At 41.2% G+C, this 25,717-nt stretch overlaps 1 protein-coding gene across 1 annotated transcript in view; it reads left to right on the top strand.

Annotated features, from left to right (window-relative positions):
• Positions 1 to 23,028, top strand: part of LOC116516133 (highly divergent homeobox-like) — a 32,103-nt gene extending 9,075 nt beyond the window's left edge. Inside the window, 16 exon segments of the mRNA XM_032228538.1 lie at positions 6,232 to 6,613; positions 6,616 to 6,699; positions 6,702 to 7,049; positions 7,052 to 7,111; positions 7,114 to 7,340; positions 8,427 to 8,480; positions 10,826 to 10,922; positions 10,925 to 10,971; positions 13,750 to 13,957; positions 17,782 to 17,861; positions 18,073 to 18,156; positions 19,714 to 19,836; positions 21,144 to 21,186; positions 21,189 to 21,265; positions 21,679 to 21,789; positions 23,011 to 23,028. Of these exon segments, the coding sequence (XP_032084429.1) occupies positions 6,232 to 6,613; positions 6,616 to 6,699; positions 6,702 to 7,049; positions 7,052 to 7,111; positions 7,114 to 7,340; positions 8,427 to 8,480; positions 10,826 to 10,922; positions 10,925 to 10,971; positions 13,750 to 13,957; positions 17,782 to 17,861; positions 18,073 to 18,156; positions 19,714 to 19,836; positions 21,144 to 21,186; positions 21,189 to 21,265; positions 21,679 to 21,789; positions 23,011 to 23,028 (2,043 nt within the window).
• The last annotated feature ends 2,689 nt before the right edge of the window (positions 23,029 to 25,717 follow it).

Below are 25,717 nucleotides of genomic sequence, written 5' to 3'. Positions count from 1 at the left end.
GCTTCAATAGAATGTGTGTTTGGAAATTTCTGTCGAAAACCTGAGTTCTACTTTATTTATTAAATTTATTAAACTTATATGCCACCCATCTCACTGTTGCACATTACAAAAGGATTAAAAGGTAAAGAAAGATAATACAAAATGATTAAATTTAAGAAGAGTGCATTTATTTGTTTATTATTTATTTATTTTTGTTTCTTTATTTATTTATTGCAGTGGGCATAAACGCAAAGGTGCTTTTTTTTCAGGAGGCAACCAGACTTGCTTGTCTTTTTCTGTTGAAGTCGTTTCGCTTCTCATCCAAGGAGCTTCTTCAACTCTGACAGGATAGTGAGGAATGGAAGGATTGCCTTGTCAGAGCTGAAGAAGTTTCTTGGATGAAAAGCGAAACATCTTCAACAGAAAAAAAAAGCAAGAAAATCCAGTTGCCTCCTGAAAAAAAAGCACCTTTGGGACAACCATGACCAGGATGACTGAGAACCTCTGCAGACTTTCAGTGGGTATAAAGTGCACAAAGCCCCTCTGGGTATGATAATTTGGGACATTTATTGTATGTGTGCAACTGTAAGATTAAAGCATTCATACAACAAATGGCGTTTGTGGAGGGGAAAAACCCGTATTAGGCAAGTCGGGTTGTTATAATTGGCTTTGTAACACTTTTACTAGTTTCCAGTTGAATGGCTGCTTGGTGGCAAAATTTTATTTGCCTTTATGAAATGAGTGAGAAATGCCTCGCTCCTAAAAGCGATTGTGTGGGCGCCAGCCCTAGTTAAATGTTAAGATTTAGTTTAGTTATTATTTTAACAGTAGGTTAAAGCAGAACAGCTCATGTGACACCTCTGCTCCGTGAGCTGCATTGGTTGCCAGTTTGCGTCTTGTTGCTGTTAGTTGCAAAGTCGTGTCCGACCCATCGCAACCCCATGGACAATGTTCCTCCAGGCCTTCCTGTCCTCTACCATCCTCTGGAGTCCATTGAAGCTCATGCCTACTGCTTGGGTGACTCCATCCAGCCACCTCATTCTCTGTCGTCCCCTTCTCTTTTTGCCCTCAGTCGTTCCCAGCATGAGGCTCTTCTCCAGTGAGTCCTTCCTTCTCATTAGGTGGCCAGAGTATTCGAGTTTCATCTTCAGGATCTGGCCTTCTAAAGAGCCGTCAGGGTTGATCTCCTCTAGGACTGACCAGTTTGATCGCCTTGCAGTCCAAGGGACTTGCAGGAGTCTTCTCCAGCACCATAGTTCAAAGAGTTTGTGTCTAGTCCCAATTAAAGATGCTGGTTTTAACCTTTAATGGCCTTCATGGCATGGGACTGGGCTACCTGAGGGACTGCCTGTTTCCGGTGACACCTTCCCATTCCATTCGATCTGGCAGAGAAGACCTGCTACAGGTACCATCAGCTAGGAACCTACATTTGGTGGACCTCAGGAGATATGCCTTCTCTTCCTTGGGCCCACCTTATGGAACATGCTTCTTCCCAAAATTAAATTAGCTTTTGACATCATGGATGTCCCTCAAGGCCTGGCTATGTTATTTGGCTTGATGCTCCCCAAGAACCAGATCCAGTACATGCTTAGCTGGCTCCATTGTTGAGGTGTCCAATCTTCTTCTCTCTCTGCCCAGGGGTTTGTATGTTTATTTTTATTTATATGATTATTTTTTTAATGGGGATTTGTTTATTTTTAGATCTATTGCTTCTAAAACCATTATGTTGCTCAATTTTTATATGCTGTCCAGAGTCGCTTTTGGTGAGATGGGCGACCATACAAATTTGATTAATAAATAAAAGTAGATGAAATTGAGTGGCAAGCATTACCCTCTTTGATAGGGCAGTTGTTTTCAGAGAGTGTTCTTGTCACAGAACCTGGCTATTTCTCTTTTCTTTTAAGGTTAAAGGATGTAGGTGTTGTGGCCCACCAGCGGCCAGCAGAGCTGGCAGCAGATTCGGACAGTGAGGAGGTTGGGGAGGAACATGGGCCAGTCCTTGAGTCTGGGGAAGGCTCTGATGAGGGCTCTGTGTTGGAGACAGAGAGGGGGCCAGAACCGTATGCCAGTTATCGGCTGCCTTCAGAGTCAGACTTCAGTGAGGCAGAGGAACAACTGGAGCCTGTTCCCAGTTGCGTAGAGTTGCCAGATGAAGGGAACAGCTAAAGAACAATTGTCGACTTGGGGTAAGGTCACAGGTGGACGATGAATGGCCCCTCCCAGAGGAAATAAAAGAGGAGCAAAAGGGGAGTGGAGTTTGCAGGAGACAATTTGTTCAATTAATTGGCTCGTGACTCTCTGAGACTCCTTGCCAAGTTTTGCAGATCTTGGCCTGGCAGCTCTCCAAGCCAGATGAGGACTGTGACTGTAAATCCTCCCTTGAAAAACTTTGCTGGATGTGAATGAGCAGAATTCACAGTAAATTAATAAAGGGTTTTTTTGTCGGGACAAAATAATAAAAAAATGAATTAATAAAATGGTTTTTTCCTGACAGAACAATTTGTGGAACGGCTTGCCTCCAGAAGTTGTGAATGCCCCAACACTGGAAGTCTTTAAGATGTTGGGTAGCCATTTGTCTGAAATGGTATAGGGTTTCCTGCCTAGGCAGGGGGTTGGACTAGAAGACCTCCAAGGTCCCTTCCAACTCTGCTATTGTATGTATGTACAAGGAGTTTGCTTCATGCTCTTGGGAAGCCTCGGTCAGAACAGTAGGGGAACATTTTAGGATTGAGATTTGGATAGGAGTTTTTAGGTTGAGGTGGCATTTTTTTGTAGGTGGCAACAAAACTAACTGGTTTGTCTTTTTTTAAAAAAAAAATTTTGTTTTTTTAAAATATGAACATTCCATCTTTCCTTAAACAGTATGTCGTCTGGTACAAATATCTCTTTACAATAACTATCAAGATGTACAGCATCATTCACATTGATATTAATTCTCTAATCTTAGAATTATAGTATATTAAACAGTTGAACATAATAATCTTATTCGTTTTTTCCTCTTAACATATCTTCTAGTAAAATGTAATTATAACATTAAGCATAATAATCATCATCATAATACCAACAACTATCATATTGTTTATATCTCTATCTTAACATAGTTTCTACTTTCTTTAATCTCCTTTTATTTCCAACTTCCATTTTTATTCTATAACCATTGCTAAAATAATTCCCATATTATATAATATTCAGGTTGTTCTTTCTCCTTAATTGCCAGCATTGGTCCTCAGTCTAAAGGGCACCAGATTGATGGCGTGCAGCCTAAATTACGCTGGGTTGAAATACCTAAAACTCTGATATTATGGGTGGAATACAATGATCGTAACGCTTCTGTTTGGCATACTCCGTGAATTGCAGGTTTCCTTTGTTATCACTTACCTATACAAGAAGGGACCAAATATCGCAGGGAAAATATCTTGTGTGGTAGTGAAGTTTCACCTGAAAATCCATGATCGAGAGAATGAAAGTATTTCCAGAAAGTATTACCTCTAAACTAATAATAAAAAGAGAATGTGTAATTATCTCACTCCTTCCCTCTCTTTTAATCAACAGGGAAACAATTCTTGTACATCTACACAAAACTTTATGAGTGAGGCAGGATGCGTGATAAGATTGGGGTCACTCTTGCGCTTTGCTTTTTTCTTTTTCTTTTTTGGTCCTACCGATTTGGCGGAAGAATTTTACAGTTCTTACAAGTTATTCGACACTTGATTTTTTTTCTCTTATCTGTTCCATAGAAAAATTATAAATGCTTGATCATTGGTTGCTTAGACAATGCTACATTATATATTGTTTCCTTGGTTTTTTTCTCGTGGGCTTTTAGGACAAAAACTTCTTCTTTCCTTTAAATGGCAGGTGTGGGCTGCTATAGCAGAGCAGTATTGTTGTGTCTCCATTGAACGGCTAGAACGTGTCATTTTGTGGTGACGCTTTTGGGCAAAACAAAGGCTTAGAAATCAGAATTGATTTCCACTAGAAAATGAGCCACGTGGCTGGGAAGCAAAACAAAAGAGCTTCCTGCTCTCTTTTTCTCTTTCCAATATTTTTTTTACACTGGTCTATGAAGATACTGAAGTTGATTTGATTTGACTTGGTGGGTTTTCTCCTTGTGCCTCCAGAACCCCCCTCTATACTTAATAGGACTCTCAGTCAATTCTCGTTCACAGTCTTCTTTGTGCAACATATGGTCTGAATCATGCGTAATACATTAGTTATCCCTTATTCATCATACGTAGACAGTTTAATATACTACCATTAAGGCTCCTTTCATGTGTTTGCTAGGTGTGGGGAGTGAGGGTGCCATGTTTTTCATTACCTATTTTGGCTTTATCTTTGAAACGTACATTGTGGCTGAAAATGCTTTTGCATTTGAAATGTTTGCAGCACTGGAAGAGACACTTATCATGAACATCCTATGCTATACAAAAGGGGTCCCCAGCCCTGGGCTGCAGCCCACTACAGGGGTGGCCTATGTGGAACTGGGCTGCACGAGTGGCTAGTGTGCCCAACAAGCAGGCCAGCACGTACACGCCCACAGCAGGACCACGGCAAGCCAACGGGCACTCGCGCCAGCGAAGGTGTGCACTGGCCCACCACTTGCACAAGTGAGCTTGTGCCATCCCGCTTCTGGCATGGCCCAGTTCCCTCTCCCTTCCTCCAGCTGGGCCACCAAAGCCGCAAAGGTTGAGGTCCATTGGTATAAAAAAAAAAGTCTTCGTATGAGAACAAAAATGAGGATTTCTGAGGAAATAGTGGCACCTTCTCTCTTAAACCAGATGTGCAAAATAAACATAATTTTATTCAGTTAGTAAATCTCTGCTCACTTATAGTAGAAGAAACTGATATCCAATCCAATCATAAACTGACCTGAATTTGTAATACAAATACACACACAAACACACACACACCCTTTATAGTAGTACTAGCTGATAACCCAGCGTTGCCTGGGTATTTATTTATGCTTACCAATTCCTCTTACTAAAGATTGCCCCGTTGTGGAGTACTGTGAAGCTGTTACCATGGCAACTCCATTGTGCTTTACAGTAGAAGCCATTTTAAGGCACAACAGGTTGTATCTTAACAGAACTTGAATCCAAAATACACACTATCACTGTAAAAAGTACTGTGATTTGACACTATAGATATAATTCATTCCTTTTCATTTCATTTTAAATGCATTTTTAGCAAAGCATTTAAAAACATATTTTATGTAAAGAAATAATAAAATAGAACTTCAGTGACATTTCTAAACATGAAACAGTTAAAATTCGAGGAATTGAATGGTGTCATTAATGTCTTTGTAAAGATTGTTTTTTTTTCCACTTTTTAAAATAATTGTAGCATTTAACATAAAATTAAACATGTAAAATAATCCTGGATATTGTAACTTCTCAAATGGGCAGGTTCCTGGTCACAAAGTTACTGTGTATTGAGTCAGTGTTGAGTCAGTGTTGATTCCTGGGGATTGCCTGGATAAGTCCCTGCAATTTTCTTGGCACCATTTCAGAAGTGGCTTTCCATTGCCTTCTTCCTACATTTGAGAGACACTGGCTCATCCAAGATCCCCCTTTGGCTTCATAGTAATAGCATTTAGACTTACATACCGCTTCATAGTGCTTTTACAGCCCTCTCTAAGCGGTTTACAGAGTCAGCATCTTGCCCCCAACAATCTGGATCCTCATTTTACCCACTTCAGAAGGATGGAAGGCCGAGTCAACCTTGAGCCTGGTGAGATTCGATCTGCCAAATTGCAGTCAGCTGCCAGTCAGCTGGAATAGCCTGCAGTACTGCACTTTAACCACTGCGGCACCTCATGCCTTAAGGCAGGACTAGAACTCGCAATCTCCCAGTTTCTAGCTGGTGTCTTAACCACTATAATGAACTGGCTTTTTGCAGCCTTAATTACTTAACTGTCTCTCGTTCCCATATGTATATCGGTCAGGTGTTGAAAATGTTTATTATTTTCTCAGAACTTTAAACAAAGTTTTAGTTTGGGAATAAAGCATTTGACATAATGATGGAAACACCACCTTGAAGTCTAGCTGAAAATTATAGCTGAGGCCTGGAAAACCATCTAGCTTAGAATTATAGGTGAGGCGTGGAAAGCCATCTCAAAAACTCGGTGAAAATTATAGCTGAGGCCTGGAAAACTACCTACTTTGAGAATAATAGTTAAGCCACCAAAGGCCACCTTGAAAGCTAGCGGAAAATTACAAATCCTCTTTGCTTACAAATTCCTTTTCGTTTTTGCAGACGTGGGTTGGAAACAAAAGAAGAAAGATGAGTAGTAAGAACACCATGGATTCTGGAGGAAGCCCATCTGCCACAGCCAGCAGCACATTGACAGTGCCTCCGGAAGTGGCTGTTCAAAACGTGGTCAGCATCGCCCGTTCCCAGAGCCAGCAGTCCTCGTGGACGTCCTCCAACAACGACGTCATAGTCACTGGCATCTATAACCCAGCTACTTCATCCAGCCGACTGGTCTCCAGTAAACAGACTAACTCCCTGATGAGCGATATGCATAAAAACTCCCTGTCAAGGTCCGCTGGGAAGAGTGATCCCGAATTCCAGCGGCAACACATCGCGGTGACCCGCCAAGCTCCCCACTGTAAAAACGCTTCGCTGTTCCTGGGTGAGAAACCATCATCCTCTCCAGGCAAACCAGCGTGCTGAATTCAGGGAATTCTATTTATAACCACACGAAGAAAAGTTATGGCGGCTCGTCGTTCAGACGGCGGAATTAGTGTTACCTCAGAAGCCCGTCTTGTGCCACCGGCCGTACAAAATGGACCAGGTGGGCTGCCAACGGTTGCAAAAACCAGAGCACCCCATCCTCGCTTCCTCCGTTCCATCCGGGCAGAGATCGAACATTAGAGATCCTTCCTGCAGCACCCACAATTTGGAAATCCGAGAGGTTTTTTCATTGGCTGTGACCGACCAGTCCCTGGTAGGAAGCCGTGAGAAGGCCCTGTCAACTTCTGGAGAAGGCAGTTGCCTGTCTATCGCGATGGAAACCGGGGATGTGGACGACGAATATGCCAGAGAGGAAGAGTTGGCCTCCATGGGTGCCCAATACAAAACTACTCCCGGTTAACCAGCACGCCCCTCCGCGTCGAGAATCCGGGATCCGTTTTTTGGGCTCGGGCAGGAGCATGGGTTGCAATTCGCATGTGCTGAATGCGAGGAACTTGCACAACAATATCTTGTATCACAACAGAGACTATCGTTTACCTTCACGGACTTCGTTGCATAGCACATCCAGTACGCTCTATAGCAGTTCCCATCCATCAAGAAGTAACCTTTCTTCTCATTTTGCAGCATCCAATCAACTAAGGCTATCTCAGAACCAAAATAATTATCAGGTAATTGTCTTCCTAAGTTTTCTTCCCATGTTTAGGAAAGGTGCCACTTCATTTGAAAAAATTGTAAATCACGAATTCCAGCTCATGAGCGACGGTAAAGGGAATTGCTATCTTCTTTTCTGCTACCAGGAAATAAGAACAGTTTTCTATTTCAAACCCCCCCCCCTTTATTTATTTCATTTATTCATTTCTTTATACATGCCCATTTTCCTCTTACGTCCCTGGCATTTCGAAACTTTATTCCTGCATTACAATTCTAATGATATCTGAATTTGGAACATCGTTCTGAAACATCTTCAGAACCATATGAAGCGAAAAGTCCATCTTGATTCATATTCTGGATTAGATAAACATTTAAATCAACTAAAAAAAAACCCTTAGCTGAATTTACAAGAATTCAGAACCATTCATAAGTTTCGAGATCCAGTAAATGATGATTTATTCCGTTGGGTCTCAGCCAGAGGCGTATTCTGCCTCTGGTTGACAGGAGTGGCGGCAGGCTTCACCCACCTGCCCAGACGTCATCACGGACGCGAGCTCCCAGTTCTGAAATGATAGCGAAGGTAAGCAGATTTCATGCCTGGTCTCAACCTGTGATCCGTGACTCCTTGTGGGGGCGGGTGGGGAGCGTGATATCGTCACAGGTAGAGGTGGTATGCAGCCAGTTCTGACAGGTTCTGGAGAACCGGTAGCAGAAATTTTGAGAGCGGGGAAGGAATGGGGATTTGCAGTATCCTTCCCCCTGCCACGTGCCAAAACCACACCCACAGAACCGGTAGTAAGAAATTCTGAATCCCACCACTGGTCACAGGGAATGTGTCAAGGCTTGAAGAAATATTATGATTTAAATGTTAAGTCTTGGGGGTCACGAAAGGTATTTAAAATGGGATCCATGGTGAAGAAAAGGTTAAGAATCACTGGTTTATTGTTTCTAATCAGGTTTTGTTAGAGAAAGAAGAATGGTTTAGGTTCATCTCAAAAGAATGCATTCCAATACACTTACAGTAACTGTTCTTCAGATGATTATGTGTCTATGAGCATGCAAAGGTACCTTTGTGCTATTTTTTTTATTTTTATTTTCCACAGATTTCAGGAAACCTTACTGTGCCTTGGATTACTGGGTGCTCCAGGAAAAGAGCAGTAAGTACATCCTGTGGAACTGGACCAACTTTCAGCTTTAGATTGTATGTTTATTTGTTACATATATTCAGATCAGCACAGTTCTGAGTAGGTTATATGAATTTTAGCCAACAATGAGAAGCATTTGTTATTTTTCCAAGAAACATTGCATGTAATAATTCTGATTCGAGTTGTTTTTCTTTTGCAGCCCTGTAAATTTTGGGGCATTGTCACCAATGCAGGCAGTAATCAATTAAAGTTGTTATAGTCAAAAATCCTGTCCATTACTGTTACGAATTGGTTAATATTAATTATATCCATCAACAGTTTTCGTTGTTGCGTTTCAGTGACAGCATCGCAATGGATAAAAACGGCTGGAAAATAATTGTACTAATGGAGCAGTATTTTAAAAGCAACTGGAAAACCTAGTGTGGGTTAAAACAACGTGGCAATCTTTTTGGAAAACAAAATAAATCTTTTGAAAGATGAGCCTTGCTGATCCAGAGTAATGAAGACAGTTTCAATTGTGGCCAATCAAAGTAAAACCTTCATAGTCCCAATTTATAGTCCATTTCAACTGAACATTAGTCCTCAACTTAAATTCTGTCTGCTTCCAAATAGTTTTGTCTTTCTTTCTTTCTTTCTTTCTTTCTTTTCTTTCTGTTTAATTTCAAGCCAGTGAAATCAAAGCTGTGGGGCACAAAGAAAAAAGTAGAGTAGAACAGAAAGGCTGTGAATCTTTTAATTCTGCAATAACTCTAAATCTATCCTTAAAAAAAAAAAGTTTTGCGCGGATTCCTCTTTAATGTTGTTGGTTAACTATCTTATATTAATTTGTGTTGGCATTAAATAGCCTGAATCTGTGCAATTAAAAATGCTTTCAAGGCCATTTTAAACCTGTTTGCAGAAGCTGCAGTCTAACAAATGGCACCAATTTCTAGACTTTTACATAATCTTCATTTGCACAGGGAAATTGTATTCAAATGAGGTTTGCAAATGAAATAAAGTCATTTGTCTGTCTCCAGTTATAGTAGGATAACAAAGTATTAGCAAAGTTGGGTTTTGTGACCAGAATAATCTTAGGTGCCATTTTTAAATGACACATCCTAAAAAACTGATCTGGAGCAAAGTTTCTTAATGTTTTAAGCCATGTCTGTAAATGGCTTCTTAATAAATATAGATATCTATTAATAAAGGGGTGAGCTTTTCTCTAATCTAATTTTGTGTGAGTTGGATTATGACACACTAATCTCTCCACTTCTTGCAACCAAAATACTAGTGTGAATCAAGCCCCTTGGGTCCCATTTGGACATTATAGCTTAAGGTTGTACTCACTTTGTTGCCAACAGATTAGACATTAATGGTTGTGGTTATTTTGAGGGGACAGCACATTTACAATTTACACTGTTATACAAGATGTATACTCACTACTTTACATTGTAGCCAGTGTCATTTCTTCAGTGTTGTCACATGAAAAGATATACTTAAATATTTACAAAATGTGAGGGGGGTGTATTCATTTCTGTGATATACTGTGTGTGTTTACGGGGGTATTCAATTGTTGTTTCTGGGTTTTTCTTTTTTTTTTAACCTTGCTGATCACTGACTGTACTTTAAAAAGATTTAATTTGACCATGGCAACTTTCTGGAACATTGCTATCTCCAAGTTTTGGACTTTTAATAAGATGTTCTAAGAAAAAAGAACATTCTTTTTCCAAGTTTCTGGACTTTTAATAAGCTGCATTAAGTAATCTTTGCATATTTGTGTGCGCAAGCCCATGTCCTTGTAGGTTTTTCAAGGTAAAAGAAGATTGCAAAATTCTGCAGCTAAAGGCAGCCATTTTAATTTGGTGCAAGTGACTAAGCTTTGTGCTAATTTGTAACAAGTCTCCTCGATTTTACACCTATTTCTTTGGAGTAATTTGTTTTAAACCGATGTTATAAATAAACCAATAATTTTGACTCGACAATATAATTTAAAGTAGGACTTGATGTTGAGTAGAGGTCTACAACACTTGCCACCGGACAATTCACCATGAGATGACAAGAGTTACATTAATATCGAAGTAATAAATCCAGTTAAAGAAAGGATGCTAAAGGGGGGGAGGGGCACAATATTAAACGTGAATGACAAAATTAAAATAAATTTTAATTATTTTAATAATTAAATTGAATTGTCCCGCTGGGAGTTGTCCCATGGCCATGGCAAGTTTTCCCATGAGTTGGACGTGGTGAATTGACCATGGTGAGTTGGCTGGAGCAAATTGTCCCATTCCGGTTGAATGCCCCATTCCCTGTCTGCCCTTGTCTGTCTTTTGCACTCTTCATTGAGGGGGCAAAAAAAAGGATATGTGCTTTTTTCACAGTTACAGGACCGTACGCAATTCAGCGACCGAGATTTAGCCACCCTTAAGAAATACTGGGATAAAGGTATGACCAGCCTTGGGTCGGTTTGCAGAGAGAAATTGAAGCCGTGGCTGCGGAATTAAACGTTGACTGTGAAATAGTAAGGGTAAGAAAGTCACATTTGTAGAAACCAAAATAGCCTTGATGAAAGTTTTCTTTTTTTCTTTTTTCTGAATTGCAAGAGTGAGATCGAAATAGATTGCACGTGTTATTGAATGGTTACATTAGGAAGTGCTCTGTTTCCTGTCTATTTATAGATATCATGCCTTAGGTGAGACATTTATTGATAGCTACTATATGTTAGATGTCTGATACTTCAGTTGTACTGAGATTTATATCCCTTTTTAAAAAAAAAAAAAACCTGAGAGCTGAAAAGGATAACAGTTGTATTTCAGTTCTCCGTATTGTGGAAGGAAGCTGAGTTTTGTTTTGATCTCAATCAACCCACCCATCCCCAAAAAAGAGGAAAAGATAAGAGCTATGCTTTGTATGTATGGCGTTCCAAGTATATTACCTGATAGCAATAGCACTTTGACTTATATACTGCTTCATAGTGGTTTACAGCCCTCTCTAAGTGGTTTACACAGTCAGCATCTTGCCCCAACAATCTGGGTCTTCATTTTAACCCACCTCAGAAGGATGGAAGGCTGAGTCGAGCTTGAGCCTGGTGAGATTCGAACTGCCAAATTGCAGGCAGCCAGAACTCAGCAGAAGTAGCCTGCAGTATTGCACTCTAACCATTGTGCCAGCATGGTTCTGATCCTTCTTCCCAATTTCCCAAGCTCTGCTTGAATACCTGGGTACTTGAGAATGCAATACATGCAATACAGGAGAACAGCAGTCAGAACTGGGAGGTGGAGTAAAATGTGTCATCAGCTTAGAATCCTTCTGTTGCCACAAACAAGCCAAGGCCAGTCCCCCTTGAATTCCATTGGCCCTTATCCAGGGGTGGGTTTCGACCGTTCGCACCGGTCCCTGCGATCCGTTTGGTCGCCGAACCCGGAAGTAAGTAACTTCCAGGAACGGCGAAGCCCCCCCCCGCGCGCTCGCGCGCCCGCACACCCGCGCCCGCTCCTTACCCGTTTTTACGAATTCTGCGCTTCCACGCATGCGCAGAACGCATACAGCGCCTGCGCGATCCTCCAGGAGCAGCTGGAGCATCGCGCAGATGCTAGTACGCATGCGTGCGCCGCGCGCGTGTGCGAGGACGCCGCATGCATGCGCGAGGACGCCGCTGGCCTCGTTCCAACCGAACCGGTTGGAACGGGGCGAGAAACCCACCCCTGCCCTTATCTGATCCCAATTTAGTGCTAACTATTACTTGACCAGATTCTTGTGCCATAAGCTTCAATAAATCATTCCTGCTTCAACCTACATGAATGATCCTGATTTCTTCTTTCTTTCTTTTTGAGCCTGATATGCATTGTGCTCAATGATGAAGCGAAGAAAGGCTGGGAATTCAGGAGAATAGAGATAGTCCTCGATTTACAATTATAATTGAGCCCAGAATTATGGTCATAAGTTGTCCCAAACATTAAACTGGTCACCATGTGATTGCTCTCAATTTTACAACCTTTTTTGAAACATCATTAAATGGTATAAAACCCCAAGCATTTGTTAAATATTCTGTGTGTCTTATATCTGTAACAGAACTCTTTATTAGCATTGAGTGTCCCAAAGGTGCATTTTTTTCAAGAGTCAACTAGACTTTCTGGGTTTTGAAGACGTTTCACTTCTCATCCAAGAGGCTTTTCAGCTCTGACTGGATGGTGGGGAATGAAAGGATTGATACTCTTTGCAGACATTCTTCCATTCCACCCCATCCAGTCAGAGCTGAAGAAGCTTCTTGGATGAGAAGCGAAACGTCTTCAGAGAAAATCCAGAAAGTCCAGTTGCCTCTTGGAAAAGCACCTTTGGGACAACCATGACCTGGGTAAATCTCCATAGACATTTAGCACTGATGATATTACCTAGTTAGGGTAATGAAACATCTGCAAGAAACCAAGGAAGCTCAGAGAGTACCAAGGACCCCTCATGTCCTGTATCCGTGATGGCGAACCAATGTCACACGTGCTACAGGTGGCACACCAAGCCATATCTGAGGGCACGTGAGGTGTTGCCCTGTGTCAGCTCCAGCGCGCATGCTGGAAGTTCCGGTAGGCCTGTTGTGCTTGTTTTTCACCATCCACAGGCTTCGGAGACTTCATTGAGGCCTGTGAGCATTGCAGGAGGGAGCATGGAGGGGTAGTGCGCGCATGCGTGGGGGGAGGGCATTGCATTATGAGCGTGCACCCTTTTGGCACCCGAACAGAAAAACATTCTTCATCACTGTCCTATATCTTCCTGTCCCCCTCTTCTCTCTATATAATACTGCCTCAAGACCATTTTTTAGAATAAATAATCCTGTGCACATCCTCTCACTTGTGCTTTTAAGTGTTTCAATTTAGAAATCAGGTATAATTAGGGCAGCCCTCGCCATCCGATTCTTTCTAAATGTATTTTCTCTGTATTTCTTTCCTTAGCCAAATCTGATAATTGCCATTAAGGTGCCTCTAATTCTAAAACTTCAGTACGATACATTTTAGACATTCATTAATTGATAATCAATACGTAAACAGCTTTTCATCCAAAGCTAATTGGATTGGAGGTGATAAAATTAGAAAAGAAGAAATGAGAACATATGTTGAAATTTCATTAAGTTTCCCTTGGATTCTAAATCTTATGTGGAATTTGCCATCCATGCATTTCCAAAGAAGCTTCAATAATGCAAATGTGTTCCTTCTTGAATGATTGCAGTTGTGATTGTGGCTTCCTTAATATTAAGGAATATTAATATTAAGATAACGTCTTAATTTCCCCCCCCCCTCCCGTTTCCTCACCCAAGACTTGGATCGGAAATAGGAGACGGAAGTATCGTTTGATGGGCATTGAAGTCCCTCCCCCGCGAGGTGGCCCTGCCGTTTTTTCGAGTCAGTCTGATTCCAGTGATAAATCGATACCCATTCCAGGCGATGATCCCCTGACTGATATAGGAGAGGATAATGACAGGAATGATGAAGTGTCCATCTGCTTATCGGAAGGAAGCTCCCAAGGTGGGTCTATGACAACTTGCCATGGCCAACTCGCCATGGCCAACAAAGAAAGAGGCTTCCATGGATCAACTTTAGACAATGTTCCGCACATGTGGGATTATGTTGAGAGTTTTCTACCTTTTGACTTTAACAAATCCTAGTTAAAAAGTCAATCTGGGCCAGGATGTATGTCCAACATATATATATCTTGTCTGAATATTTCATTGTTCATTTGGACAGTCCAAGTCTAGATAAAATTTTAATTTAAAAGTAAAGTTAATTTTTCAGGAGAAGAGAGGCACAGACTCATAGGTTGGCACCAAATCTTTAATACGGCTGAAATGAACTTTTAGAGTTAGACCCCATTCTTAGCAACCCAACAAGTGTCAGAGGCAGGCTGTTACGATGCCAGAAGTGTGTTTTAAAATGCAACAGTAACTGTGTTGGTTAAAATGAACAGGGGTTCACATTTTACTGGCTTCACAGTTCAGCTAATTGCTCCTTGTGCGTTTGACTGGAACAAATTGCCAAGGTTTTGCCTTGGGTACTTCAAAAATAGCCTGTTTCTGGGCACATTAATGGATAGATAGATAGATAGATATGCCAAGCTTGATCTCATCATTTTGTTTAAACCAATTTGGAGAAGGCAAGGGTAATGTATATGTGTGTGTGTGTGTATGTGTATATGTATGTGTATATGTATATATATATATATATATATATATATATATGTATGTGTGTGTGTGTGTGTGTGTATATGTGTATGTATATATGTGTGTGTGTGTGTGTGTGTATATGTATGTATGTATGTATGTATGTATGTATGTATGTATGTATGTCTCTAGTTGTTCGGGTTTTCTCCCGCGTAAAATTGGAGATGTCTTGGCGACGTTTCGACGAAGTCTCATTCGTCATCTTCAGGCTTGGTGCTTCCAGGAGCAATGTGAGATCTCGGCTGTTTCTTCCTTTAACTGCCAGTGGGGGTTTGAACTGATTGGGTGGGAGCTTGGCTGTGTCCTGATTGGATGGAGGTGTGTCCTGATTGGATGGAGGTGTGTTCTGATTGGTTGGGGGTTTGTGTTTCATGTAAGGATAGGAGGGGTTTAAAGAGGCTAATTGTGCATTTGCAGTCTGGCTTCTGGTCCTTGGTCGTGCCTCCTCATCAGTGTGGGTTTTTGTCTGCTTTCTTTGTGGATGTTTGGTAGTGATATTCTGTGTGGCTCTTGTGAGTGTGGGCCTGGTGTCATTCATCATGTTCGGGACTCATTTATCAATAAGGGCAGGCTTCCAAATGGCTGGCAGGCGGGAGGTATCATCCCGCCTGTTCAGGCTGTGTGGGCGTTTTTCTATCTCAATGGCTTCTCTGATTATTCGGTTGTTACTATCAAAGAGAGGCACCAAAAAAATCACTCTGATCAATGCAGAGACATTCAATTTTGCAGCTATTAAGATTGTTGGACGAGCAGGCACAAAAACAGCCTTGGAAGTGACTGAAGCCTGGGAAACAGGCCCTTCGTCAGTCAACAGCAGTGCTGATTTATCACCAACTTATCAAGTGCTTAGAAGGTGAGGTTCTGGCAGCACAAGCAAACAATAGCCAATGACTTAAAAGCCAGCCCGCAATTTACCCTAATCCAGGAGTCACCAACCTTTCGGACCGCAGGGACCACTAATTCATAATTTTTAATCCGACAGACCACTAATATGATTAATGATAGGATTGGGTCCTTCAGGCACTTAGCTTGGCCGCCTGTTAGCGGAGAAGAGTGCCCGGGTCAACCCTAACTTTGCTGTCCATTGCAGCTAGGAATCTCAAATATGGCCAAGAATGAATGTTTGTCTTGCAGCCAGCCCGGATGCCGGATCAGTCCCCTGCAAACTCCATCCCTCAAGGAGCCTGGCCGAAGTTTCACACGCCGCTCCCTGAAGTGCCTGGACACCCAGGGAGGGAGGGAAGGACTGGAGCTACTAAACAGGCGGCCAAGTTAAGTGCCTGAAGGACCCCATCCATTCAGCGAGTGAGATTAATTGCTTCGCCAGGCCGTATCCGGCCCAAGGGCCATAGTTTGAGGATCACTGATTTAGTGCAATATAAAAAAAATGCAAAGATGTTTCTGCAGGCTACCAAAATGTTCTTGCAGACCACCAGTGGTCCCAGACCACTAGTTGGTGACCGCTGCCCTAATCAACATCTAGAAGGCCACATACAACAGGCACTATAAATACCACACACACAACGGCTCACACTCTGCTAGAGAGAAGTTCCCTGAAGATGGGCCCTAGCACGAGTACCAAAGCTCGGATACAAAATTGATTATATTATTAGTTTTGACAATGGATCTCTCTCTCAGTTCTTCTCCTTGTTTGGCCATTGCAAGATTTGAAATCCAGCTCCACACCAGTAACAGTGGATGGATTAGAGCTCTCCAGAGTATTCCTAGTCACTCATGTTGCTTCTCAGTTTATATCCTTTTTTCATGAACACTGATCATATGTTGGCTGGACTAGAAATACCATTGTAAGGTTCCCCTTGCACATATGTACTAGTTGTTCCCGACTCTAGGGGGCAGTGCTCATCTCCATTTCAAAGCTAAAGAGCCAATGCTGTCCGAAGCCATCTCCATGGTCATGTGCCCACATGACTAACGCCGAAGGCACATGGAACGCTGTTACCTTCCCACCCAAGGTGGTCCCTATTTTTCGAACTGCTAGGTTGGCAGAAGCTGGGACAGCAACGGGAGCTCACTCTGTTATTCGACGCTAGGGATTTGAACCACTGAACTGTTTTCTGATCGACCAGCACAGTGTCTTAGCCACTGAGCCAAGGCGTCCCTGCCATTAGATAAGATAACCTTTATGGCCTTTTTTTTTTAACTGTGAGTACACTGGCACACAAAAATAAAATGTGTGTGTGTGTGTGTGTACATATACCCATGTATGTTGCATTTGTGCTGATAATAAATAAAGCACAAATGCACACAAATGTACAAAGGCAACATTAAAAATAATGGCTTTCTGTCCTGATGGTCTTCTGGGGTGAGCTGATAGACAGAGAAAGGAAGCAGTATGCTTCCTCCCATATTTGGGCATACCAGGGGTTGTGACACAATATATACCTAGATGATAGATAGATAGATAGATAGATAGATAGATAGATAGATAGATAGATAGATAGATAGATAGATAGATAGATGATAGATGGATGGATGGATGGATGGATGGATGGATGGATGGATGGGGATAGATGGATAGATAAGATAGATAAGATAGAGATAGATATAGAGATACACACATGCGCAGACACATACATTAATCACTGTCCATTTTGAATACATAATGGAAAGAAGAGTTGAGAGTTCACAAAGTTGATCCTATATGGAACAACACTGGCGGATGAATCTGATGCTCTGCTTCGGATACCATGAAGCCCCCTCCCAGAAGGTAACAAGGGAAACAGGTTGTGATGAAGAGGTATAGCGTCCCAGACCAAACCTGCAGACCCTGCTCAAGCATCACTTATATTCTATGACTTGGATAGAAATAAAACAAAGAGGTGCTCAGTATTGAGTCCGCATAATGATTCATTATTTTTGTCACTATCAGGTAGAGTTAATTCTAGCATTACAATGTCAGAAGAAAAGCAAGATGATTTAAGAGGATGATTTATCCTTTTTTTAAATTCATTTTGTTATTAACTCTTAATTACAGGATATAGACAAATTTGATTTTACTTAACCTTTTCATAAGTCTCTGTGAAGTGGACACACTTTCTTTCTTTCTGGGAATTTCTGACAGTCTTTAGATCAGCAATTTGCTTAGAATTACATCATTGTTTATTTCTGCAGAAGAACACAATGAAGTTCTTCCAAATGAAGGCATGGGCCACAAAGAAGAGGACCACACTACTGTATCTTCAGATAATGTGGTGAGAACGCTTCCTAAAATCAACTCCCTAAATTAAAACCACAAAGCTTGATGAACTGATATCTGAAGGGCTCAGTGTTGTGCTGTGGAATTGGGAGGGAGGAAAAAAAATCAAAACTCAGAATATCCAAACTTGGAAAGCTTTTGTGGAGGATGAAATCCTGACCGTGTCAAAATGTTTGCTTTCAAAAATGAAATACATTTTTTTTCAGAAAATAGAAATAATAGACGATGAAGAAAGCGATATGATAAGTAATTCTGAAGTGGATCAGATGAGCTCTCTTCTGGATTACAAAGTAAGTGCCCTGCATTTTTGTTTAAACAGAAAAAAACGTTATCCTCTAAATCAGAGGTGGGTAACCATGGCCCCTTTATGACTTGCGGACTTCAACTCCCAGAATTCCTGAGCCACTTCTAGTCGTAGTAGAAGCCTCAGTGCTCTAAAGTCTCGAGTATAAATTAGGGACCGTGAGAACACAGCTCCAGGCAGATGGTGCTGAAGCAAACATTTTTAAAAGTAGGATGAATGATTTTATTTTTTTCAGGCAGAATGTTCCAATTTCACCAGCTTGTAGATTACAGGCGATAATGTTTGCTTTGATGCCATATAAGCAACAGCAGTTGGGAATACGATAAGGGCAGCTTTTTGCCAAATTTGCAAAGGTTACATATGTACATAAGAATTGGAGGTGGATCACTTCTAACTTAGGTTTCACTTGGTGTAACAATATAGAACACATGTTATCCTAGAACATTGCCAGGTTTAAAGTAAATGGAGGGTTTTGGAAAAAAAAACACAATATGTGTGCAACTGAGCTTCACATAGTTACTTCATGATCCCTGCTTTAAGATAAAGAACAGTGGCAGATGAATATAAATGTGAAGAAGTGATTTCTTTAATATCACTTGCCACCAATCTGAATAGTGTGATAAGATAACTTCAAGACGTGTTATCGTGAATTTTGATAAACAGCTGCCCGTTTTCCCCCAAAATAAGACCTCCCTGTATAATAAGCCCAATCAGGCTTTTGAGCGCATGCGCTAAAATAAGTCCTCTCCTGAAAATAAGACCTCCCCAAAAATAAGGCCAAGCGCTTATTTCGGGGAAACACCGTATTTTTTGTTAAATGAGCAATATTTGAGAAAAATAGGTTATCCATATACATTTTGTTGTTGAAATAAATAGGAAGAGTGTTTCCTAATTACAAAACATAGGACAGAGAGAGAGATAGTAGATAGGTAGATTTTGAGATAGATGGATGGATGTGCGGTGGGCTAGAGGTGGAGCTCTCGCTCACAATCAGAGGCTGTGAGTTTGATCCTAGTAGAGACAGATATTTCTCTCTCTGGGCACACTGAGAATATATCTGCTGGGAAAAAACTCTGCATTGACAACAGGAAGGGCATCTGGCCAGTTAACACTCTGCTACCTCCATTCAGTTGCTTAGACTCCATCCCACAAGGGATTATGGAGTGATAGATAGATAAGATATGGATTAAGAAAGGGGCATTTTGATTCTGCATTTTAATGTTTAATTGGGATTATGCTGCTATACTTTAATCTATTATTTAGTATTTCTCATTTGGGGAAAATACTTTGTAAATTTATTATAAATATCATAACGTAATGTTTTGCATCTCAAAACTATGAGAAAGTGATCCATTTTTATATTAACTGACTTTTCTCAAAGCATAAAACTCTAGATATTTGTACCACATATTTGCAAATATTGCTCCTCTTTAAACAGCCAAAGGGGGTGGGGGGGATGACCACATTTGAGAAGAACAATTTAACACCCTTACAAATGAAACATTATACTGTAAGTTATATGGAACCTTTTTCCTCCCTCCAGAACGAGGAAGTAAGGTTCATTGAGAGTGAACTGGAGCATCAAAAACAGAAGTATTTTGAACTCCAGACTTTCACAAGAAGTTTGATACTTGCTGTGAAAACAGATGATAAAGATCAGCAGCAGGTAAGACTAAAGAAAAAGGAAACAACCTTTTGTCATCTTTTGCCTCTGCTGTGAAGATACAAGCAAATTTCAGTGGATCTCCCGGTTAGAACAATTCTCTGCCACTAACGATACACATGTAAATATATACACAGTGAGGATGTTGCCTCTGAATATTTCTCTAATATAGAGGTTGTTAATGTGGATTACAGAGATTGGGATGGGTTTATTTTATCTATTAAATATTTATGCCACCCATCTCCCTTAGAAGGTGACTTTACAAGTCATAAAAACAAGCCAAAATTGGTTAAACTATTGAAAGATTAAAATGACAAATATTATTAAAATACTAGCTGGATACCTGTGCTTCGGGACGAAACTATGTGATCGGGCTGTGCAGGAAAAATCTGATTCACTCCAGTTCAATTCGTTGGCTCAGTGGTGGTTGGTGATTGAAACAAATAAGGGAAACAGTTCCAGAGGTGGAAGGCATATACATTTGGTGAGGTATCGACGTTTAATACTGTAAGGAGCCCCAGACCGCTCCTGGGTGAAGGAGTGGAACGTCTGCCAGTTTGAACTGACAGACGGAATGTGAGACAACTGGCAGTTGGAACAGAGTTCTTTCAGGTGGGAGGGGGAGTAGAACTCCTTAGCTTCAGAGCATGTTAAATACTGTATAAAAAAATACTAATGATCTGATGGTCATTTCGAAAAAATCCTTTCTTAGCGAACACCTAGAAGCCAAGAGGAACATACCTGCCAAATTTCAAGTTTGTAAGCTTTACAGTTCTGGAGATTGCATGATAAGTGAGTGGTATATATATATATATATAAACATGATGTGTGAAATAAATGAATGAAGTGAATTTCACTGAATGAAGAACTTCAGAAATGCAACTCTTGACCTAGCATCAACAGAATCATCCTATCATTCAATCACTTCCCAATTTATCTTCCTGGGCTGAGTCCCTTTCTCTTGATGGGGGACACACACACACACATTAGTTGGTTGTTGTTTTTTTGCCTAGTTTGGATCTTGGAGCAGTTGAGACATGAACAGGTAATGCCAAGAATGAAAACAGAACAGAATAACAGAATTGGAAAGAACCTTAGATGTCTTCTAGTACAGTCCCCTGCTCAAGAAGGAGACCCTATAGCACTTCAGACAAGTGGCGGTCCAGTCTCTTCTTAAAAGCCTCCAATGACAAAGCACCCACAATTTCTGAAGGAAGCCTTCCACTGGTTAATGGTTGATGTGATAGGACCCCGAACTGACAAGAATAAATAGCAACTTTTCATGGGTTTTCATGTTCTTTGTCATGCAGGCACTTCTAGCCGATTTACCTCCAGAATTGGAAGAGATGGATTTCACCATACATCTCCAGAACCCGACGATACCTCATTCAGCTTGTCATCTTCATCCGAAAAAAATGCCTTGGACAGTTATGTTGATTTTTTTTTTTTTTTTTTGACAAAAGGAAAACCACACACAGTATAGTTTGTCTAATGTGTACGTTTTGAACCGATTACATTGGGTTAGCCCAATATCCTTAAATATGAAGGAAGACGTAGGGTGGGAAGGCCAATGAGTCAATTGTACATTGAGGGCATTTTGACAGTTTCTGCAAATTCAGAGTTTTGTTGTTGACAAATGTGAAAGCTACTTGAAGGCTGCTTCCGGCAGCTCTCCCTTGATGATGGTACCTTCATAATAACATGAACTTAATAATAAACCCTTGACCTAGGAGGGCACTGAGAATGGAAGAATAGTCGTGAATTCTGTTAATAACTTCCAAATGTTAATCCGTCAGTCCTGCAGTGTGATATTTTGCCTTTTCCTTGTTCTTTCCTCCTTCTCAGGTAGATGGACTGATCACTGGAAATTATAGGTTTCAGGAGATGAGTGGGGATAACTTGGGCCTTCATTCAAATGATGATCATTCTAACCAGGGATCAAACAAAGAAGTGTTGGTCTTTTTTTTTTTCTTTGTTCTGTATATAGCAGCAAATATCTTCTCTTCATTTTGGGATGATGAAATATCCTGGAATATTTTCATTACTGAAAAAAAAAAAGCAAATCTATTTATCTTAGCTCTAATAAATTATTTTGTGTATATCAGCAGGTGGAAATTCCAAACAAGCAAGGAAAAACACTTGACTCTTTTTATGTGCACAATTCAGAAAATACAAATTTCCAGTTGCACAGCCTTCCCCTTTAGTACACTGTAGAGATTGGTAGTAGTAATCCCGTCAAGCTGCGAAGATCCAGCATATATCCATGTCCGAAGTCTGGCAGATGATTGCGGCTTACTTACAAGTGACTGGTCCATGAGCCTCATTAAAAAAAAGATGAAAATGCGGAAATTGTTACTCAAGAGAAAGAAAAAAAAGCTTCATAAGTGGTGTGGGAAATGTTGATGAGAATTCCCTCGAAGGGGAAATATATTTCTGGACTTTTAATGAGGAGCAGTTACTTAGTCCATATACTTATTAAGATAATTGTGTTTTTTTAAACAAACAAACCAACCAGCTAGCTAACAAGCAAACACTAATTTATGGATTAGCTCCGAATAGGATTTAGCAAATGTACAACACATTTAGCAGCCAGGCTTAAAAGTTATTTTGATCAATTTGTTAGGCAATTAGTAGGCTGTGTAGACCTGAACTCGGTGAGAATATATTGGCGTTCTCCATCTTTGCTGTGTGCATCAAAATCCTCAGAATAACCTCTTAAGAGTCCAACGCATAATTTGACCATGGTCCTCTTTTTTCAACTACTGCTGGAAAGTTAAGATTAATGTTTTTAATCTTAAACTTTTTTTTTAGAATTTTGATCTAAAGTTATGTATGTTGTGTCTTAAATAGGATAATGAAAATGTTATTTACCGATTTGTATGCTTTGTTCTTTGGGATAGTATTTAACCGATCGATTAGGTGCTTGTCAAGTCCACGTTGATTTGATTCCTAGCGACCATGTAGGTAGGCTTTCTCCAGGCTGAGACGTCCTTGGTGTGTGGCCTTGAAGACACCTCAGTGGTGCAGTCACAAAAATGTAAGGTAGATAGAGATGCTCCATTGATGCCCCATAGCACTAACCTGGAAGGCACTGTTTTTACATTCAATGGAACTGCTGTGTAAGAAAATTGTCCTCCCTCTTGTAAAGTCCCCTTGTACGTTATTCTTAAATTCCAGCTCACAGCTTCACCCTAGCTGCCACCACCTCTCAGCCCTCTTCGTTCCTTTGCGTTTATCTCCCTGCTCTTTCTAGTCGCTCTTAAGAACGAAAAAGCACAGGAGAAGCAGGATCGCAACTCCTTTTAGCCAGAGGTGGTATTCAGTCGGTTTGGACTGGTTCGTCCAAACCGGTAGTAGAAATCGCGGATGGGCCCCTCGGTTCTATGCCGTCCTATTTAGGCAAGTTTTCAAGCCGTGTGTGTGTGTGTGCAAGCCGCACACATGATCCAAGCACGTACAGAAGGCCGAGTGCACATGTGAACGGGGTGCGGGTGAGCGAAGCACTCACGTTTGCGAAGCGGTAGGGAAAGTAAGTGGATGCCACCACTGCTTTTAGTGTTAGTAATTAGGGCATCTCTCGGAAACCTGACATTTAGCCTAAGAAGATCTTGCCACAGAGGAAAGGGTTTTTGTACATGTTTCAGAGGAGGAATTAAGAGATTTCTTCCCCCACCCTGTTTAATCGCACCTCTGGAGGCAAGTGAATGTACTCAACTATGAGCAAGGATGTGTTTCCTCTTTAATAAGGTAACAAGGGCGGTGGCATTGGGCACTGCTCTGCATCGAAATCCAATGCCAAAGAAGGCTGTATTCTTTTGGCCCACCGGAATTATGCAAATTGAGTTGACGGGATAATTGCGGCTTCTTGGGATTTTTTTCTTAATGCTACCCTCGTTTGCTTTCTCGGAAAGGAGTCAGGCCGATTCTGATGTTCCCCTACCTCCGAACACTGGGAAGCTCACGAAGCCACACCCCTCTCACGCTTCTGAGTTTTCAGCAAGCATTCCTTTAAAAAAAAAAAGTCCGTATAGCACAAATTAGCAGCAATAAAACTTAACTACCCGAGATTCTCAAGAAGCTGTTCTAGACTCGCTGTCACGTCACGTCTGCATGACCTGGCTTGCTTGTGGCTTGTTTCCGGAGTCCTAAAATGCAGCTTGAAGTGCTTGTTGTCCATATGAACAGTTGGCACTACATGCATTTTTTTTTAAAAAATGAATGTAAAAGATAGGAAGCAAACTAAGGGCATGCATGATAAAGCCAGCTTAATAGAGGAGGAAGGTTGTGATAGAGAGCTTGAAAGATCTGCAGATCTGAACTGCATGTGCTTAGAGTCAGAACCTGTTGTTTCAAATGCCATTTCTGTTTGCATTTGCTTAGTCAAACGCACTGCAACTGATGGTCATTGGGAGGAAAGGGGATGTCCTTAAAGCAGGGGTCTCCAACCTTGGCAACTTTAAGACTGGTGGACTTCAACTCCTAGAATTCCTCAGCCAGCTTTGCTGGCTGAGGAATTCTGGGAGTTGAAGTCCACCAGTCTTAAAGTTGCCAAGGTTGGAGATTCCCATCTTAAAGACCTCCATGATTATCTCAGGCAGTGTTTCTCAAGATGTGCGGATTGCTGTGCTGGCTGGGGAATTCTGGGTTGTTCATTTTGCAGCCCCCAAGGTTGAGAAACATTGATCTAAGCCAGGTGTGTCCAACCTATAGTTCACGGGCTACATGCGGCCCAGGACAGCTAGTAATGAGGCTCCCTCAGACTGTAAACTTTTAACATCGTTGTAAACTAGGTAACATCATCAATAGCACTGATGATTCATCAGATTAGGTTAACAGAGTTGGAAGGGACCTTGTAGGTCATTTAGTCCAACCTCTTCCGCCCCCCCCCTCCTGCCCAAGCAGGAGACCCTAGACCATGTTACCTAGTTTGGGTAATGAAACATCTTCAAGAAAACCAGTAAGAACCCCTCTTGGTCAACTTTGAACATTATTATGTGATTTATATATATTAACTACCGTATTTTTCAGAGTAGAAGATACACTTTTCCCCCTCCCCTAAGAGTGTGGGAGTATTGGTGCATCTTATACACCAAATACAGACATTTTTGGTCTCCTGAAGCCCTGTGCCCGCATCCCATTTTGGCAACAAATGGGCCTTATTTCACAAAAATGAAGGCGTTTTTGCCTCCCCCCGCCCATCCCTGCTGAAGCCTGCAGAATGCTCCAGGGGGCCAGGAAGGACAAAAACTTTTTTTTTCCTTACCTCTTCAAAATCTTGGTGCGTCTTATATACCGGTGTGTCTTATAGTCCTAAAAATACGGTATATTCTATATTTTCCTTGTGACCCAAGACAATTCGTCTTCACTCAATGTGGCCTCGGCAAGCCAATAGGCTGGACACCCGTGATTTAGGCACTTCCTGCGTTGCTTAGTCAAAGAGCAGCAATCCAGACATCATAAATGTTGGGTTTTAGTGGGAAATGCAAGCTGAACAGAGTTTTGGAAGAACTGAAAAGCTTATTTCATACAAAAGGATTGGGATTTTTTATTTTTTTTTTTTGTATTTTGTATTTAGCTACCTCGGATGTAGATGCCCATATTCCTAAGCTATAAAGATGCCTCTCAGCTTTGCAACAATTCCAGAAATTCTAACGGAAGGCTTATATGCTGTTTAGGCAAATTTTTGTGTGATTTTTACGTTATTTTTACCAGTAATTTGTGTAGCACTTTGGTTTGCATACACCTAGTTCCAACTTCATAGAGGGACACGGTGGCTCAGTGGCTAAGACACTGAACTTATTGATCAGAAAGATTGGCGGTTCGAATCCCTAGCGTTGCGTAACGGAGTGAGCTCCCGTTACTTGTCCCAGCTTCTGCCAACCTA

This window comes from Thamnophis elegans, chromosome 12, assembly GCF_009769535.1.
Source record: "Thamnophis elegans isolate rThaEle1 chromosome 12, rThaEle1.pri, whole genome shotgun sequence".
NCBI classification, from domain to species: domain Eukaryota; kingdom Metazoa; phylum Chordata; class Lepidosauria; order Squamata; family Colubridae; genus Thamnophis; species Thamnophis elegans.
The sequence above is the reverse complement of the archived record's forward strand: the minus strand, read 5'-3'. Positions and strand labels throughout refer to the sequence as shown.